The 19,199-nt window shown below is 43.4% G+C and overlaps 1 protein-coding gene across 2 annotated transcripts; it reads right to left on the bottom strand.

The window, feature by feature from the left end:
- Nucleotides 1–53: 53 nt before the first annotated feature.
- Nucleotides 54–14,126, bottom strand: itgb6 (integrin, beta 6). 2 transcript variants are annotated; one of them, XM_037096381.1, is made up of 16 exons: nucleotides 13,954–14,126; nucleotides 10,971–11,040; nucleotides 10,529–10,608; nucleotides 10,087–10,285; nucleotides 9,743–9,989; nucleotides 9,471–9,636; nucleotides 9,192–9,353; nucleotides 8,948–9,043; nucleotides 8,645–8,734; nucleotides 7,225–7,359; nucleotides 5,306–5,723; nucleotides 5,001–5,223; nucleotides 4,425–4,519; nucleotides 2,177–2,293; nucleotides 1,924–2,090; nucleotides 54–839 (listed from the first exon to the last, which is right to left on the bottom strand). In XM_037096381.1, the coding sequence occupies exons 2-16, from the start codon at nucleotides 11,023–11,025 to the stop codon at nucleotides 738–740; spliced, it is 2,352 nt and encodes a 783-aa protein (XP_036952276.1). In that variant the 5' UTR covers nucleotides 11,026–11,040; nucleotides 13,954–14,126; the 3' UTR covers nucleotides 54–737. The 2 variants fall into 2 exon arrangements, with proteins under 2 accessions (XP_036952276.1, XP_036952275.1); XM_037096380.1 differs by lacking the exon at nucleotides 13,954–14,126 and having other exon boundaries at nucleotides 10,971–11,163.
- Between the last annotated feature and the right edge of the window lie 5,073 nt (nucleotides 14,127–19,199).

Here is a 19,199-nt window from a genome sequence, read left to right as displayed (position 1 = left end):
CTGCGTTACATTCCATCACTGATCAGACACTCCACAAGTAAAATACAAGAACCTCAAAGTAGAAAATGCACTTTAATTTTCCATCACTGGCCTGGAAAGAGGGAATAAAGTGACGACTCTCACCGTAAACAAAACTTGAAATCCTCCAAATCAAATCAATCCTATCAATATCTTACACCCTTAAATGCTATTTTACAATAAGTCAAAATTCAACTTTATTTATGTGCCATGCCACTAAAAGTCTTAACCGTCAACATCGAAGGCTCAGCCTTACTTTACGATAAAACAACAAACACAATATTTAAAAAAAACATAATAATCATCCACCTGCCTATTTACATTCATTAGAATAAAACATTTGTTTCAGTAGTAGACCACTCGTACGCCTCCTTTCCACGCTGCATGTTACAGTGGACACAAATGTGTCAAAAGTTCGTGGGGTCATGCAGCAGGGGAGTGCAGTGTGTGACAGTACATTAACGGCAGTGCACTTTTACAGCAGGAAATTCATCACAATCTGTTCACAGTGTCATCTACTGTGTGACAGCATCTCTGAAACTACACAGAGATTCATTCAAAAACACTCCTGGTACAAGACATTTCCCTCTTACTCTTTGTCTCACACAAACTCGCGCGCGCACACATATACATACACACACACACACACACACACACACACACACACACACAAACTTCTAAGTGCACTGAGACGTTGGTTTAGCGTTGTCTCCAGTTTATCATCGGTGATGATCCAGTGTAATAATCTTTTCTCTCTCATTGTTCCTGTAAGTTACATTTTTGAACGTAGATGTTGAGCTTCTGAACAGAGGGTTGGTCCCCTGGAGAAAGACAAAGAGGAAAGGCATGAAGCTGTTAATATCGATAATCACGTCAAATTAACATGAGGGAACAATGGATAAAAATGTTGTCACCAGAATATTAAGAACAGACTGTTCTATATATAAATGTTCAACAATGACTTCATATACCAATATACCATCCTGTCTGTGGCTTTTAGCCCAAAGCTCATTTGTTCTGACTGAAAACGTAAATCTTTCAACACAGGTCACAAATACTTCCTTTCATTAGCATGCTAACTTCAGTAGAAGTAAGCATCCTAACTAGCTATGCAACTCTGCAATACAATTCATATACATCATAAAGTCAAACCTGGAAGAAAACTGCTATTCCAACCATTAAACACTGTCTGGTTGACTTCACTGACAACTAACATTTACAGAAGATTTGATGTGCTCTAAGTAACAAACACTCTTAATTTCCATTAAGTACATTACAGCATGCAGTTAGAAGACAGTGTACATCTGACACCTTTGTGATATTTCACGATGTGTCATATAAATGTGACAGAATGTGAGAAACTAAAGACATACATGGATTTTGGGTGGGTGGGTTTTAGGGCACAGGCTCTAAAACTGTGAAGCACACACTGCACACTCCTTCTACGAGTCATAACTCAGTCAAATACCAACACACAGACACTATATGCATATTTTTAGATCCTGTTATTTACACCTTGCAATAATCTTTGATGTCATCATGCAAAATCATCTCTTAAATCTTAAATGAATGAAATAAAGATGCTACTTTTAACCGAACTTGCCTTAGAATCGCCACATTTTTATGCTTTCTTCAGGACGAAAGTAATACAGTGATAGTTGTCTGTTCATACCTGGATACAGTGCGAAAAAGAACTGCTAACAGACAATTCGGCACACTTTTGATGCCAATTTGCCAAATATCTAAGTAATCAGGCTTAAGTTGTAGGCTACAGCTATGCAGCTGACTCCATGTAACACTGTTCACACTCCCTCTACATGAAATTTAGTTCCGAAATGTTCAGCATGATTGTACTCTAAACAGCATAAGACAGGGAATAACAAAAAGATTACTTCAGTGACTTACTGTCTGCCATTTTGCCTTTGACCTCTCAGCCTCGAACTTGGCCACCTCTTTCTTGTCGTGGACCGACACCAGCACCTTCCACACACCCAGCAGAATCAGGCCGATGCACACGACGGAGAGGGACACGCCCAGGATAATCATGGGGATGTTGGGAGGCTCTGGGCAACCTGGGACGGGACGGAGGATGAGACGAGACCCACCGCCACAACTCCTTCTTCGCTTTATCTGTTTTGTGTTCCACTGTAAAACTTACCGTGCATCTCGAGATTGTAGGCAATGATCCCAGTATCACCTCCCACCACATGAAAAGAGATCCGGCACTCGTTCTCTGTCATCAGCGTGCATTTCATAGAAGGGCCCTTGTCATAATCTGAGAGGAAATGGGAACATGCATATCCATAAGGAAGCCATGAATCCACCGTGTATCATCTTCCCCCTCTGCATTGTGCTGAGAGCGTAAAAGGATATGCTCGCCTCTGTTGTGCTGTCAGTGTGATTTCCATATCAAAGTCTAAAATCTGGTGTGTGTTCATGTGTGTGCCATTGTGTTTCACATCTGAGGCCTGAAAATCCGCGGCGATAATCAGATATACCTCTCAGCTCGCGCAAGGTTTAAAATAATCTGGCGTATAAAGGAAGACGAGGTCCTGTGGCCATTCACATGCACTATAATAGCTCTGCCTGTACGACAAGGTAAATAATATGTTCCCCATTGTCCAGCGCTGCCTGAATGGACATGGATGGTGTTGTGTTAGAGACGGGGGAGGTCGTGCAGGCTACAGACAGACACCTGAGTTGGTGTGGGTCAGCATTCCTCCCAATCTCTGACCCATGGGGGAACTGAGCATGGCTCTGTGTTGATAGCACTATCAATAACACCGAGCCGAGAGGACAACCTCCACACGCATTTACAGCACAGGTAGGAGGTCATGCTAAGTTGCAGGTGCATATGTAGTGCAGCTTTCTTTCATTCTGCAGGGTTCGAGGTTTCCTATCCTAATTTACTGTATCACGTATTTGCATGTTACCTGACTGAAAAACCTCTGCTGGCGGCCATTTTTAAAATTCATATCAAGTTATTTCCTTCAGGCTATCCGCTGATTTGATTTCACGCCAGTCTGATATGAATCCTGCCTGAAGCGTTCTTTCAGAGAGAGGATTTAGGTTTTCTTTTGATTTTTTTTGTTTTTTCTTTTGCTGTCAATGTTATGTTATATCATGCCAAGGACAGTTTTGGATATTCTCCCTTCCTAATCTCTTCCAAGAGACCCTGACATCAATATTTGGCTGCCCCCCCAAAAAAATCCATGCTGTCCTCAGCTACTGTATGTTATCAAAAAACAAAAAGGGGCGAGCCTGGATAACAAGAAACAAGCAAACATGGACGCCGTTTCTTAACTTTCAGATTTTGAAGGTTCCCACGTGAATTTTGTAAACAATACCCTCCCAAAACTGCATCAGATGTTACAAGATGGGAACATTATATTCCCTTTGATAGACTGACAATCTGAAGCAGGTTTTAGGTATCAGCCAGCTGATTTTCACACTATAGTGACATCTAAAGCCATACAGCATGCTTTGGAATATAGATATGAGATATTAGGTGCGTGCCATTTGTAGTTAACAGGTTAAAACAAGCAAAATCCATGGTATTGACCTTTTAAATGCTTACATCCTCCAGTGGTTGAACAAATTATTCACCTTTTCAGGTACTGAACCATGTCAAAATCAAGTAGATCACACCTAAAGTTGAACATTTGACATAAACTTGACAAGAACTGTACAATAATAACATAACATTTTATCATAATCGCATCATGATGATTTGCAGGGGTTGCAAAAGTGCACACATTCTCTGCAGTGGTAGTACAGATACTTCAGTACAGAAGACTAGAAATAGAAAAACTGATTCGACCTCTTTACTCAAGTAAAAGTTAGTAAGTACAGGCTCTGAAAAGTACTAAAAGTCTAATAGTGAAAGTATCCCTCTGAAAGAAATTTGCACAGGCCATTTTTTGTGCAAAGCTGACTGAACCTCAATTCATATTAATGTAATTCAAATCGGTAGGACTTGTCTGAGCTCCTCATAATGCACCAGAAAGATAGCTGATTGTTGAGTTTTTATACCAAGCATGTCAAATACTAACATTTTTGGTTGGTAAAGTGTCCCGAACACAGCAAAAAAAAAAAAAAAATTAAAAAGAGAAAATAAGAAGATATAAGCAGAGGGCTGCAGGATCTCTGCCGATACAAGATACTAAAATGTATTTTCTTCACATTTGAGTTCCCTTATCTGTCTGTTTTCATCTTGCTATGCTTGCATTATATGCCCTGAGAGGTCAAAATCACTGATGTTAGGAAGGCGAAATAAAAATCCTCAAACCCTTAACATAACAAACCTGTTTTGGAAATGTGAAGAGTAGAAAGTACAGATATGCGTGTGTGTGTTTAAATGTAGGGGGTACATACAAAATAGTGTCAGTACACTATTTTACCTTTACCTGCTGTTGCGTTGATGAAAATCTTAGGGACGCTGCATGTTTGATCACAAGTCTCCGCGTCGTCCTTATCTTCCAGATGGCACTCCACACAGGCCCTGGTTGCAAAACAGGAGGGAAAACAAAAGGTCAGGTTTTCCTTCGGGGCGACACAGTACCTGCCGGGAAGCTGAGGTTTAATGAGTCTTCAATCACTGACACAGTGAGTACAAGAAAAACACAGTGTTGGACACTTATCACAGTTTTCCCAAGGCTTCGCTCACTCTCTGTCACCAGCCTTGCCCTATAACAGTGGTATCGAATGGCACTGGCCCTGGCAGCTGCTTTACAATGTGGAAAGGAAATCTCTTAGTGCTGTGTTGGCCATTAGTTGTCTTTTGATGTCACATGGAAGGTGTAGACACATGTGAACAAGAGGATCAGAACCTGATAGGCCTGTACTCAAAGGAACAGACGGATCATGTGGCGTAAGGAGACAACATCTTATATCTTTCAGGTAAAGATACAACAATTACAGCCGACAAAGGCCTCTACATTACATCCTCACTCAGGAGCTGGTGGCATGAAATGTGCCCTCACCTTGCAGAGCTGCAGGCGTCCCCACACGTAGCGCACTTCTCACAGTTGTCCCCAGATGCTCCAGGCAGGGAGCAGACGCACCGGCCGCACTCGCACCTCCCCCGGCCGCTGCAGAGCGCGCCGTCCTCCGACATGCACGCCTCCGCGCTGGTGCTGCAGTTACAATACTCCCCCGACCAGCCGCTCTCGCAGAGACACTGTCCGCAGTCACACACGCCGTGACCTACAAAACACAGAGGTCGCTCAAGCAACAACAGGCTCAAAAACGCATGAATAATGCACGACGTTCACACATAATCGCTCACCTCCGCAGAGCTCCCCGCGGAAGCGGACACAGGAGTAATTGTCACACTCGCAGTACGGCCCGTAGACGCGTCCAAAGCTGGACGCGTGACACACACACTGGCCACAGTAGCACTGGCCCTGACCGCTGCATAGCACGGACTCATTGTTCGCCAGGCAGTTACTCAACAAAGCGCTTTCTTCGCTGCATTCGCACTCTGCTCCCAGGAACCCCGGCTGACACGCGCACACGCCGCACTGGAATGCCCCCTGGCCCTCGGTGCACCGGCTGCCGTCCGCTTCAGGTGGCTGCCGGCAGTCACACGAGCAAAGAGACTCCAGTTCCACCTCCAGACTGTCCTGCAGACCCACCGGTTTGAGGGAGAAGTGCCGGACTCCCGACAGGCACCCTGGGAGCGCCACGGACACGTTGAAGACCACCTGAGGAGCAAAGGAGACGTCCATGACAGCACTGATACAGCTCTTCTTCCCCCTGACATCTAGTAAACACACATCAACAAGTGAGACCGTTGCTGTTGTGTCACTTTCTATTATTAGGAACAACAGAACGGTACTTCCCTTTTAATCCATCCCACCTACACCATCCTGCTGCTGTAAATACTCACTAAGTCATCAAATGTGTATGAGAGTCCATTTCTGAGAACATTCTCCAACACATACACTGTCTACTCCCCTCTGAGTAACTTAAGCAAAAAGCCCAGCGCTCAGCTGTTTTAGGAAATTATTTTTAAAGAAATGATGTGAAATACATGTGTAATTGCATGTGTGATTTTTTTATTTTTAAAAAAGAGACAGAAAGGCAGGGAAAGTCAGAGACTTTTAAAAGATAAATGCATCATTACTTTTAGTTTTTTCTTGAGTTAGTTGCCAACTAATTGCTTATTTCAATAATCAGTTATAATGTCAATTATCTTGTTGATTGATCCATTAATTAATTTGTCTATAATATGTCAGAGAAAAAGCTTATTATAATTTCCCACAGCCTTCTTTTATTCCCAGTAATATTTACTTAAGTATCATATCACACATAGATGAGCAGTAAATTATCAAGTTTGAAACGGTTTCAAATATTTGGATGTTTGACAATTTTAAGCGACTAATTGATTATACTAGGACACAACGCCCGGCGAACAGGAAGCTTGAGAAACTGGTGAATGTTTTTTAGTAAATGTTTTATTGCCTCTGCAATGTAGCTAAAGTGAGGCGAACAAGCAGACCACACAGTGCACCCGTCTTTTTTGTTTGTTTATATCAAATACGTATGCTTTTGTGTTTGTCATCCTCTGACATGACACTTTTGGTTCAGCCTGATAGTAGAGCAGGAACCTTTCATGCAGCAGCTTTTTGCTGAGGAGCCAGAAGTGCTGATGTCATAAACATAACCTTTAAACCAACCGCTTTAACCTCAGGCTGCTTCATGATTACAACTTTCTTATTGTTTTTGCTGTTTGGCAAAGAAGATTCATTTATTTTCTCACTTTTATTTATCTGATTTAATATTGCTTTATTTTAATTTTTTTTTATTTTACATCAGTTACAGCCATCTTTTCTTCTGTGTTCTTTCTGTTTGTGGCCATTAAAAGAAAAAGTTCTCCAAAATCCAAACTAGATAAACAAACTGATTTATCCCTGAGAGGGGGGTAAGTATCCTCATGGTCCTGTTCTTTTGTTCCTCTTGTCCCCAGCACTAGCACTGTTTGAATGTTTACAAAGGAGGGGACAAAGACATGCCGGGGGAATTTTCAAAATCAGTGTTTTCATTTTGCAACGCTGATCACTGAATCGATACATCACCCTGGATCGTTGCACCCGTGCTCAACCGTCTTATTAGTTTGCTTGTTGCCTGTAAAGCACGCGTCTGAATGAAAGCTAGGTGTTATACAGAGACAGAGGCGGAGCACTTGAGAGCAAAATAACTGACCATCTCTCCAGGTTTGATGTTGGAGCAGCGTTTTAGATCCGGCAGGACGGTCCCATCCGGACAAAGGGATGTAAAAGACATCTGCAGCCCTTCTGTGTCTCCGAGGGCCTCCAGTTCGATCTCTGAACGCAGCTCCTGGAAAACAGGGCACACATGTATCATATATACATCAGCGCCTTGTGCGGAAATGCCATTGGTACCACAGACCTGCTACCAAACAAAAGGTAGCGGAGTAGCAAAAATCACCAGCTATCAAATCAATAAACTGATGTCTGTTATTTTTGTATTGCTGCTGGTGCTCTGATGTCTGATGAGGTGACCTGTCTGATTAAAGCTAAATAAAACAAAATGATGACGTGGGATTTCCCGGGCTTCGAGTGGAGTCACACTTTGACCCTGCGCTGACCTGTAGGGTGCTCAAACCTCCTGTCTAGCGCTCTCCTTTTGGGTGAGTCACCCTCCCAGGTGCGCTGGGCTGCACGAAAGCACCTGAGGGAAGAGTGACAGCGAACCTCAGCCCGAGGAAACACTGTGTTTGACTGACTAATGAACTCTGTGACGGACTGTCTGGGGTGCTAACACAGGGTTAATTGTGTGTTTCCTGCAGGCCTGTAATTGCACTATGACTTCGCTGTTGCTAAGGAGGAGAAAACAGGGGGATGTTTAGTGGATACACCCAATTGTAAGAGGTATTAAGGGGAAGTGGGTAAAACAGATTCATAAGACTCTTAACTCTTATTCGGTAATGCGTTGCAGGGTGTTTAAATGTCTACCCACTGAGCAACAAAGATTAATCCCAAGATTCAGGTGAGTATAATTAAAAGTCGTGTTTCTTCTGTAAATAAATAGGCCTCTGTTTAAGAACCACGGGGATCTACAATAAGCGGCTGCTCTCTTCGGTGTGGTTAACGTGGCACAGACTAAAAGTAGGTGTCAGCGACGTAACTGATGAAGTAATTAGAGGACTCGCCGCCGTTCACCGTCGCCAGGGGGGATTTAAAAGAGGAGGACACCGAGTGCAAAGTGGTAGACAGACAGAGAAAGATGGAGAGAGAGAGAGAGAGAGAGAGAGAGAGAGTGGGGAAGAAAGAGCAAGTCAGAGTCGGAGGGACGAGGACATCAAACAGCTGAGACAAGCAGAGACTTGCCGTCAGACATGCTGATGCAAAGCACCGGGTGGCAGAGGGAAAAACGTGTTAGAGGAAAGAATGAAAGAGAGAAGAGCAGAGGAGGCAGAGAGGTAATTCATTAACGCTTCATTTTCATGTGTGCTGTGGTTCAAACTCAAAAACTCGATTAAATCCAATCTAGATAGATTAGATAGACACACACACACACACACACACACACACACACACAGACACACACGGAGACACACACAGTCGACCTGCACAGTCCCGATCACCGACTGTTTATTTACCTTGTACGCCGTCACAATCAGCTCCAAGACATTCCGTGAATCTTTGGCCAGGTCTCCGACTGTGGCGCCAGGAATGAGATTTGCATAGTTCTGTGACAACAAAAAACAAACAAACCGATCAACAGCGAAGCCGCTGTTGCAAATGTGGGCAGACTTGGCTCGGCGTCCTGAAAGCAAAGAACAGTACCCAAGAGGAGCTGCGAAGAGCTGGAGGGCCAGTTCGAACAGGTTCAATGAGAATGCAGCCCCGTGAATTAATACGCAGACCTCAGTAAACACCGTGCCCACAGACAAACACCTCACCTTATACTTGGGTGTCTGTTCGTTCGTCACTGCGAATATCAATAAGATGTTGTTCTCCACCACTTTATCAATCAGCTGCCCGAGAGTTGGATACTCCTGGAATAGAAACAGTGACATTTCATCAGTGAGCGTGCTGTGAGGCAGAGGTGACTCATCATAGATGAGCCTGAAGTGACATACGAAACTGGGTTCGCGTTTAAATGAGCAAAATAATCCAAAAAAGTCTTTCTAAACGAGGACGTACTTGCACCGTGGACAGGGCGTACTCGTTGTTGTCGTCCAAGTGACACTGCCCATCATTAGGGATCACGATGCCGGCCATCTTGCTGTCCATCCCAAAGTGGGAGTCGGCGTCACTGACAAACACCAGCAAACGCATCGAGTCATTCCTCCAGCCGATCTTGTCCTGCGGTGACACATGCATTGCGTTGCTCCTCACTCAACTGACTAATCGACTGACGAGGCTGTCATGACGGAACATTAACACATCATTTGGTCATTTCTTTAGAAGCAGAAAACTGACCCCACAAACAGCCGCCTGCATGATGGCGTCAAAACCACACTCCGGCACATCCGTGTTTGCGGATACTTGCTGTCTCGCAATTATCTCGTTGAACTTGTCCGTGCTGCTCGTCAGGGACAAGACGTGCTTGTACCCAAAAGTTGGCAGGCACGTGAAGCCAACCCCGCTGCAACAAGGCAGAGGTCAAAAAAACAGAGATCTGTGAAATGAGAATCTGTAAAATACATCAGAAATCAGAGGGTCTTGGACACGTTTTCTCGTTCACTGTGTACCTGCAGGGGTTGGCCAGCTCTTCCTCTGTGACCTTGATGAAGGGCAGCGCGGGTTTCTCCACAAAAGAGCCGAAGCCCATTCGAAACTTACTGGTGAGTTTGGCCATCTCTTTGGACAGAGAGGAGCCCAGGTCTTTAATCTTCTTCAGATCGTCGAACATGGACGCTGACAGGTCCATCAGGTAGTACAGGTCCACAGGGTAGTCCTCTGTGTGTTGAATCTTGACCTGGAACGTCACCTGACTGCCTGCGCGAAAAACAAAACAAACACTTTATCTGCGGCTGAAAAACGAGGAGACAACTTGGGGAGGCAAAATCGTCAAAATCAAAGCAGGCTTGCGTACCAGGTCGCAGCTTGAGTGCCATTTTCTGTGGCGAGATCTGAGTGCTGTTAACGTTGCCGGTCTTCTTCCCGAGTGGGAGATCCAGCAGGATTTGACCTTTGGAGACAGGGAACTGCAGCTGGCTCCGGGTGCACCCCTTTTCTAATAAGATATCCAGTGTGTCGCACCGTTCGCTGACTGAAAACCAGTCTGTGAAGTTCTAAAAAATGAAGGAGAATGTCACACGTGCTGTCAGATGGAGGACGGCTTGGTTAACGTGGCACAAAATATTATGATCACCATCATGACAGAAACAAGAGATGTTTCGGCTGTGGGCCCTCCTCCGGCGTTACAGATCATGAAACACCGAAACGAGACGTTCTGTGTTTGCACATCTGTGGAAGGCATTATGCTCCTCTGCCAACATGTTGTGGTGTCATACACGCAGCAGCAGTTTGTTTACCTCCTGTGTGCACCAGGCACATTGGGAGCTGAGCTGCAGACATTCATCACAAGTCGCGGCGCTGCCAGATGAACATGATCCTGCAGTGAATATGAACACAGTGTACAGGGTCAACATCGGCCACAGCTTCCTGCAACAATAAAAGGTCCCTCCAGGGAAGTTTTTTTTAAAAAAAGGTGTGTGACCTGTTAACATTTAAAAAATGATGATGTAACACATTTATTGACGTGTGTAACTCCTTTAACTATCAGAATAAGAGTGCGAAAAAGGGATTTTCACAGTAAAACGTGTTAAGAGGTCATAAGTACCAACAACAGAGAATGTATGGTTTGCTCTTGAGTCACTGTTACTCTTTGTGTGCGCATTATAAACGTGTTGCCCTTAATTTTTTTTTTTCTTTCTTTTTTTTAAAGCCGACAACAGTCCTCCCAATGCTGCTTACCCTCCACGGTGTTGATCCAGTACCGAAGAATCAGGCTCAGCAGTATAAGCCCCATTAGTCCGTGAGGTTACTGGATGAGAGGAAACAGAAGAAGAATATTTCAAGTTGTCTCATATTTACAGGAGTCAGTCACGTCCAGCTGCCATGCCTCCTGTCCTCGACCGAGAGCGGACTAGAGAGCGGAGCGCCGCCGTGCCGCACTACCTGTACGGGGCAGGAGGTGGAGGAGGAGGAGGAGAGAGGCTGCCTCCACCTGAGCTGCCTTTTATGTTCACTTCCGTCCAGGTGAGAAGGCGGGGCGGGGCGGGCGCGACGGGGAAACCAAAGCCACATGCTGTCATGCTGAGCTCGTCTGTTTCCCGCCCTCAACGGTCTGAATGACCATTAATCAGGTCACTTCTCACGGCCTGGGGTCACATCCTGAACTGATGCCAACAACAACACCAAAACAAATAGTAGTGCAAAGAAAATGAATATTCAGAGTGTAGCAGTGCAGTGAGCAGGTGTACAGGTACCAGTTCGTTTTATGGCGGGACCTGTTCTTCTTTCTACTCCATTGCCTTTACCTGACAGCTAAAGTTATGAGCACGTCCCGGATTAACATTTCATTTAAAATGTGTAGCTCACAGTGTATATACAATACAGTATATTGTTAAAGACAAAGCCCGCTGTTCCCTTTTTGGAGTATGGCCCCATACAGAAAAAGCACTGCGTCTGTCAAAGAGACATTTCAGCCAAACCTTTCAGGTGGTTTCATTTAGATAACCGCTTGAGGCCCAAAGAGGTCAAATTATCCAATATTTCAATGCGAATTATGATTCAATTATTTAATATGTAAATGCAAATATATTCAGCGATGCTTGCTTTTTATTTCTTTCCCAGTCCATCATCTTACAACCCCTCATTTCAGAACAGACGTGCCCATATAGGTTGAGAAGCACTGGACTAAGATTCATATTGAGTACTTAAATTAGCTCCACCTCAGCCAGCTCCAACCTTAAAATGCTGCTTACGCACAAATGATTTAGTAATAACAAACTTATCATGTAAGGATATCTCTCTGACATCCTTGACACACTTGGTGGAGCAACTGTGGAAACTGTGTGAAGGGGGCAAAGCGAGGTGAAGAGGGCGAGTGACAGAAACCAGTGACCAGCATTTACTGATGGAGAGCACCGTCTGTTCCTTCCCCATCTATTAGGACTTGAGATAATTCAAAACTGACATTCTTTCTCCTAGATCAACAGCAACAACAAAAAAAATACTGCCTACTTATTAATACAACCAGGTGGTTTATTCCGAATTTCATAGCACTGAGATCAGGGTTTCTAGGTCAAACTGGTTGTATTTAGCTTTGGACAGCAGTCAAGTTGCTGCTGTAGCGATGTAAGTAGAGGATCTGATTACTTCTTTCACCACTCTGGTAGATAGATAGATAGATAGATAGATAGATAGATAGATAGATAGATAGATAGATAGATAGATAGATAGATAGATAGATAGATAGATAGAGTTATTGTATCATCAAAATAGCCATATTAATCACAAATTAAACAAAAAATTTATTAGACATAAAATAACAAAACAAAACCATTACCAATTAACCAAAGATCTTTAACAATAAACTTTATTAAAGTGGGGACATTCTAACTATAAATATAGGGTTTATATATATATTGTCAGTGCAGGTCTAAAAGAAAAGTAATAAAATAGCAACAATATTTCTGAAATACAAATAGCCTGTATAGTCTGGCATTTATATAACTTATTACTCAATTCCCCTGAAGCTCTTGTTGTATTAAACATTGTTGTATCTCACGTGGTTGTGGATTTAAGAGGTGCCGTAGATGTAAAGCTGACTATGTGCACGACTGCGGGGTTGTTTACGCCGTTGCTGCTTAGCTGCCTCGAAATCGATTCCCAGGTGAGCGTCACTCTCTCTGTCATTGAACTCTGGCCAGAGAGGAATAATAAAGTGCCGACAGGCCACGCCATGAGCAAATACCGCCTGTATAGCTCCATTACCTAGACATCGTATGTTAATCTTTAACCACGCAGGGACGTGAATCACCGTCTTCAGTGGAAGAGGAATTTTTTATTGATTGACTCAAGACTAAACCAGCCGTGCAGGCCTAAAAACAAGATATGAATCGTGAGTGTGTGTGTGACAGAAGGGGGGTGAGGAGGCAGGGAGGGAGGGAGCGAGGGAGGGAGGCATGGGGGTGCGTAGGTGTTGAACCATTGACAGCTGCAGTGCAAATATCCCTACTCACAGGAATCTCACAATTCATCACCACACCCCTCTGGATCTGGGTGAGTCCCATCTGTCACCCCCCAAACCAAGCCCCAGCTCCACTGCTCTTACACTAATCCCCTCTCACCCTTCTCCTCTTCTCCTCCTTTCTTCTTTCACCTCCTCTCTCCTCGCCTCTCTGCATTTTGATCCACCTTGCCTCGCCGCCCTCTTGAAGTGTCGGCCTGTGAAATTTCATTCATAACTCCTCTAGGCTTAATTCCTCTCATTTTCTACCTGCAGTCCGCTCCTCTCCCCTCCTCCCTCGCAGCCTCCGTCTTTCCCCGCTTGTCATTTTATTCTTGAATTTTCTTGAGGGGCGCCTCGGCATGACGCAATGACACACCGCTTTTTTGAAACCTCTCCCCTCTTCAGGTGATTTTAGTGTCCTGCGTGAGAGTGTGGTCGAGCGGGTCGGATGTTTAAAGCGTAATGCGGTGTCACAGTTGCACCATGCTGTTCCTGACTTCGCTCTACATTTTAAAGCCGTTGCCTCTCGGTTTGTTTTTCCAGGAAATTCCTCTCAATGAATCTGACGGCATTTGAAGCGTACCATGACATGTTTTTTAAGGAGTCTCATCAAAATTCAGCCATCCATAAATTATTCTCTCACATGTCTGTCTCTCTCTCTCTCTCTGTCCCTCCCTAAGCACTACATGTGTAGGTGAACCCTGCAATGAGCCAACTCACCTTCAGGGGCGTCCTCTGATAACATGCTGTCCCGTCTCAGTCTGTCCTCCTTGTCATCAAGTGAAAAATGTAGAGGAGCAGGGAAGCATCAGACCAGCACATTCAGTCTCATTGTGTCCCCTCAGTCGTCAGAGCAACAGTAAACCTATTGTAACGGCGCCCTTTATGAAGCATGGCGCTAGGGTGACCCTGCTGCCCATGCTCCTTGGCTCATGTCTGCTTTGTGTGTGTGTGTGTGTGTGTGTGTGTGTGTGTGTGTGTGTGTTTGAAAGTGAGTGAGCGTATGTGAATGCATGTGTTTGTACAGGCTTCAGCTTGCCTGTGTGTGTGTGTGTGTGCACGCGCACAGGGGGAGGCTGTGATGATAATGAGTGACAGTAACAACTGCTGACCACAGGAACCGGCTTCTTTATTAAGAAACAACCTGACTGATGTGCTTGTGTTGCGCTCTAGAGGCTAAAGCTGGTGTCAACTGCAGCACAGCACTCCGGACTCAAAGCGATGGTGTTTGTGATTAGTTTGGAGTGTGTGTGTGTGTGTGTGTGTGTGTGTGTGTGTGTGTGTGTGTGTGTGTGTGTGTGTGTGTGTGTGTGTGTGTTTGTTTGCTTAAGTTCAATTTCTTCCTGCAGCGAGGAGGAGGAAGAGGAGGAGGAGGAGGAGGAGGAGAGAAGGAGTGCCTGTGCTGTAATACAGCAGCGGTATGGCTGGAATGCAGGTGCACACATGGATGTGTGAGTGAAACAAAGTAATAGAGCACCGGCCTGTTTACAGGAATCAAAGATTACATTGTACCCGAAACCACTTTTTTTTTTTTTTGTCTCAGAGGACTTTGTGCAACGTGCAACACTTTCTATGTACTTAGACTGTTAATGGTTTCGATAAAACCAAGGCTACTACAGCCATCCTTGTGGCTCCTCGCCTCCCTTTTTATGAAATGAAACATGGCCAGTCCTCCTTCAGCTGTCACGTTTGAACAACTATGGAACTGCAAAAGACATGTTGGTAAGAGCTCGTCATCTTTGCAAAACAAATGATTGAATTTTCTTTTTTTTTTTTTAAAATGTAACTTCACAGTTTTTTGTTGATACTTGGCACTTGTATTTTTTATAATCATCTGGTTTTATATATGATTTCATTATGATAACGTATGTGTGCGAAAAGGTCAAAAATGTAAAAAGCTGAAGTTAAAAACAAAGTCCATGAGGCTGTATGTGGGCTAAATGCTAAAATGACACAATGTAAAATTTGTGACTTTACTTGAAAAAAATCGAGGAAACCCCTCACCTCAAAAAGACCAACTAAAGTAGACTAATTGTTTTAAGTTGTTAAAACTTTGTAGCTCGTACAACTTCAGTTGATAGTGTACTTTACTGACTTTTTAAAAGAAAATTCAGCCGTGTGTGTCATCACGGCTGAATGTGGTCCTGGAGACACCTCTCAGAGCGAGAACTAACAATGATGCAGTTCTGAGTACTTTTCCAGGTGTTTATATGTCTGTCTGTCTGTCTGTCTGTGTCAACGTGATGGCATCACAAGCAAAATCTGACGAGTGTCATGGCTGTTGTAATTCCCTCAACATGATCTGTTTGACTCTGTGTTCATTAGCGTACGAGCATCTGAACCGAAGACCCGCCGTGTTTTCGTTGACCTTAGAATGAGCCGTTATATCTACAGAGTCTGCCTCGTCTCTACAGTAGCCCAGACAAACAAAACAGTGGCTCTTGAGAGGGCCTATGTTTTGTTTTTTCATTTTTATTTATTTATTTTAGTGTATTTTGAACAGCCACCAAAGGAGAAGGTGATTTATTTTCCCGGACCTTTAACTCGAAGACAGCACGACGTGAAAAGTCAGGACAAAATTATAATGATTCTCTGTCTGGGGACCGTGACTGCTTGTATGAAATTTCACAGGAATTCACACAATCGCTGTCCAGATATTTCAATAAAGAATTTAAAAGTCAACCACATGGCGATGCCACAGGAAGAGTCAGAAAATGATAAAGTTTTTGGAGGGTAACCTCGAAGCACCTTGAATTTCTATCACTAAAAGCCAAAATTTTTGGCGTCATGACGCTACAGAAGACAAGTCAGGCGCTTCCCATCTGATAGTTGTTAAGATAACTCAGTCTGGACCAAAGTGGTGGGCTGACAGACATTTCCATCCCTAAAGAAGTCTAACAAAAAACAAAAAAACAAAACAAAAAAAAAGACTTTAATTAACGAAAACAGAAGGCTCAGGAAGAGCAACAGAGGAGTTAACCTTTTCCCCAGAACAGACAAACATGCAACATTATCCTACGAGATACCATCGCTGTTCCGTGAAAAGCCTGTTTTGAATTTTCTTGAGCTGAGACAGAATAACAGCTTTGTTTTCGTCTTTGTGACATTTTCAGATGATCCAGAAAGTTTTAGAATTGTCACTTGTATCTGAAGAAGTACAAGTATTTTCTCACAGATAAAAAACAAACAAACATTGAATCCTTCCAGTTATCTAAAAAAAAAATGGACTAAATACCAAATGACTCTTCTTGTAAGTACAGAATGTACAGGAAGAAACTAAATACAGATAAACCAGAAGCTGTTTGTGCCTGTAGTCCCTGCTGTATGTGCAGTATGTTAAAGTGATCGAGATGAGGAACTTTGTATTAAATACTTTCAGGTTAGAAGGAACAACGAAAATGGAGCGTGGTTTTTTATTTCCTCGTTTAATATAACTAGTTCTACCTTTACTTTATATCTGATGACCACTACTGGTATTTAGCCAGGCAGTGAAACAACAAAACATGGCCCAGGCTTGCTAGCTGATGAGGTTAAGAGATAGAGTTCACTCAAAAATGAAAATGCTGTTGTTATCTACTCACCCTTGTGGTCCACAATACATTTCTGGGGCTTCACAGAGAAAACAGAGTTGCAGCATTCTCCTACTCCTAACTACAAAAAAAAGAAACATACGAGCTATATCAAGTCTCCAAGTCTCCAGATACCCCAGATTGTTTTGAAAAGATGTTATTAACACTCCTTTATAAGCCTCTGAAGCTTCGGGAGACTTGGAGTTTTTAAAAAAGCTTTTTTTAAAAAAAAAAAAAAAAAAACAAGCCCCCATCGACTTCAGTTTGTTGTGCAGCTCCAGAAATGTTTTGTGGACTCCCAACTTCACACGACTTTTCTATCTGCATCGGGGCGAAAGTAGCTAATGACTGTTTTAATCTTTTTTTGTGTGAATTTATCCTTTAATCAATTCCTAGTCAGCCAAAATGTAAATCGTTTTAACTATTCCGATGATCTTTCAAACTTTTACGTTATTTTTGGTCTGTCGGTCGAAGAAAACATGACATGTATCTTATAAACCAGATGATGATCTGAGAAAACAATCTGCGGGATTATTGGTAATGATATGACATTCATTATTCGCAGCCATATACCATATATACAAGTGTGGCACACTGTCTGTTTGACCGCCTCTCTAGGGGCTATGTTCCTTTTAACATTCCTCAGAACACCTGAATTAATTTGGGAGTCACAGCATTGAGAGCAGCACACAGCAACAGTCTGCATCATCAGGAAGCATCCCGTGTGTTGAACTGCTGACCAGTATCACGCTAAATGAATGACACTGGATACTGAAGCAGGCCTCCCCTCTTAACGTCTGTGCCCCGAGTCTGACCTTGGGCTTCCTCGGGGGATCAGTGCCATGTGTCCCCTCAGCTGTGGAGAATTAAAGGAGAGATGGAGAGCGGATGAGAGGAAAGAGAGAGAGAGAGAGAGACTCTGCTTGTGTCTTATGTTCAAAGGCTTGATGCCCCTTACTGAAGGCACTTGATTGACATGTGTGTGTGCATGGGTTACATGGGACATGTATGTATATTCCTGGCTGGATGGATGGTGTGTTTGGGGAAGGGGGGGCAGGGGGGGCAACAGTGGGTGTGATGGCTAATCTTGCGTCCCGGCGGTTTTTGATCTCGTTGACTGGTAGGAGATGAGAGCATGGTGCCTTTATGTCTCTGGGATCAGCTGTGCTAAGTCTGAGCTTAAGAAGGGGGATCCGGTGTAAGAGGGAAACTACAAAAGCTGCGCGCCCGAAATAGTGCCGGAGAGGGCTGAGACATGAGGGCACACACACATGTCGCTCATCTGATCCGAATCAAACACACAGTCAGACAGAAAGCTTGAGAAAAAATTAGTTCTTGTTCAAAATGTGATGGACAGTTTTGGCTCACAGCACCCTCTGCTGCCAGATACTCAGCACAGCCCAGTTATCACAGTTTAAAGGTGCTTTCTTGATATTTATTGCACGGTCAGAGGATTTGAGTGTGTCAGGTTAACGTATCTCTTCATTTGTACTTATTTATTCAGTTCTGTTGATTGATATCTTTTTGTTAGGACTTGGAGAAATCTTAAAGCCTGGAATACAAATTGGAGATTCATTTTAAAAGGACATGTGTTCTGCTCACTGCCAGGCTCACAACTTTATTGTGGGTTACTTCTAGGATAGGTCTGCATGCTCTACGGCCCAATAGACACATCCGTTTTCTCATATTGTCCATTGCTGCAGCAGTGAAATGCTCTATTTAAGATCCTGTCTCTTTAAGCCCTCGTCCCCCTTCCAAAAAAAACAAAAAAAAAACAAGGCTCCTCTGATTGCTTGGCTCGCACACGCCTGACCCCACACCGCTAACAACAACAACAGAGCAGCTGCTCCAGATCAGACATGGTGACGTAGTGTGATGTCACAAAGTCACGTGATTACGGACGGGACTTCTGACGAGGGGTTTCAGGAGCCGTGTTTTCTGTGGGAGAGAGGAGCTTCTGTTGCTGTGTCCTGTCACTTTGACCTTTTTAACTTTTACGTGCACAAGAACCTGTATAAAATGCAGATGGAAAAGAAAAATACTACTTTAAATTTCAGAGCTTTAAGTACTATTAATGGGTGTTTTTAAAAAAAAATTGTTGTTCTATGTATCATTCCCACTCCAGTTTCTTGTTCATTCATTTATCATTATTTAACTATATTATTGTTGTTACTAAATCTGAATCTTTCTAGCCTGTATGAATGTGAAGTCAGGGCATTGCTATGAAGGAACTCAAGGTTAAACACAGTTTCCCTGAATGAACAAATGACCTGGAATATAGAAAAAATATATATATAGAAAAACACCAGAATTATCCTTTTACTTCAAAATACACAACATTCACAATTTAACAGGAAAAAACTGAAGCAAAGACACGAGACAATGAAAGAGATGGGG

The sequence above is a fragment of the Acanthopagrus latus genome, chromosome 4 (genome assembly GCF_904848185.1).
Source record: "Acanthopagrus latus isolate v.2019 chromosome 4, fAcaLat1.1, whole genome shotgun sequence".
Lineage (NCBI taxonomy): Eukaryota > Metazoa > Chordata > Actinopteri > Spariformes > Sparidae > Acanthopagrus > Acanthopagrus latus.
The sequence above is the reverse complement of the archived record's forward strand: the minus strand, read 5'-3'. Positions and strand labels throughout refer to the sequence as shown.

What these genes read in the sequence shown, in the direction of transcription:
- itgb6 (XM_037096381.1), bottom strand. Translation starts at nt 11,025, where the DNA reads ATGGGGCTTATACTGCTGAGCCTGATTCTTCGGTACTGGATCAACACC. An exon ending in CCGCGGGGAGCTCTGCGGAG is followed by an intron (nt 5,224 to 5,305) that starts GTGAGCGATTAT and finishes TGTGTTTTGTAG; the next exon opens with GTCACGGCGTGTGTGACTGC. An exon ending in CAAAGGCAAAATGGCAGACA is followed by an intron (nt 840 to 1,923) that starts GTAAGTCACTGA and finishes GTCTTTCTCCAG; the next exon opens with GGGACCAACCCTCTGTTCAG.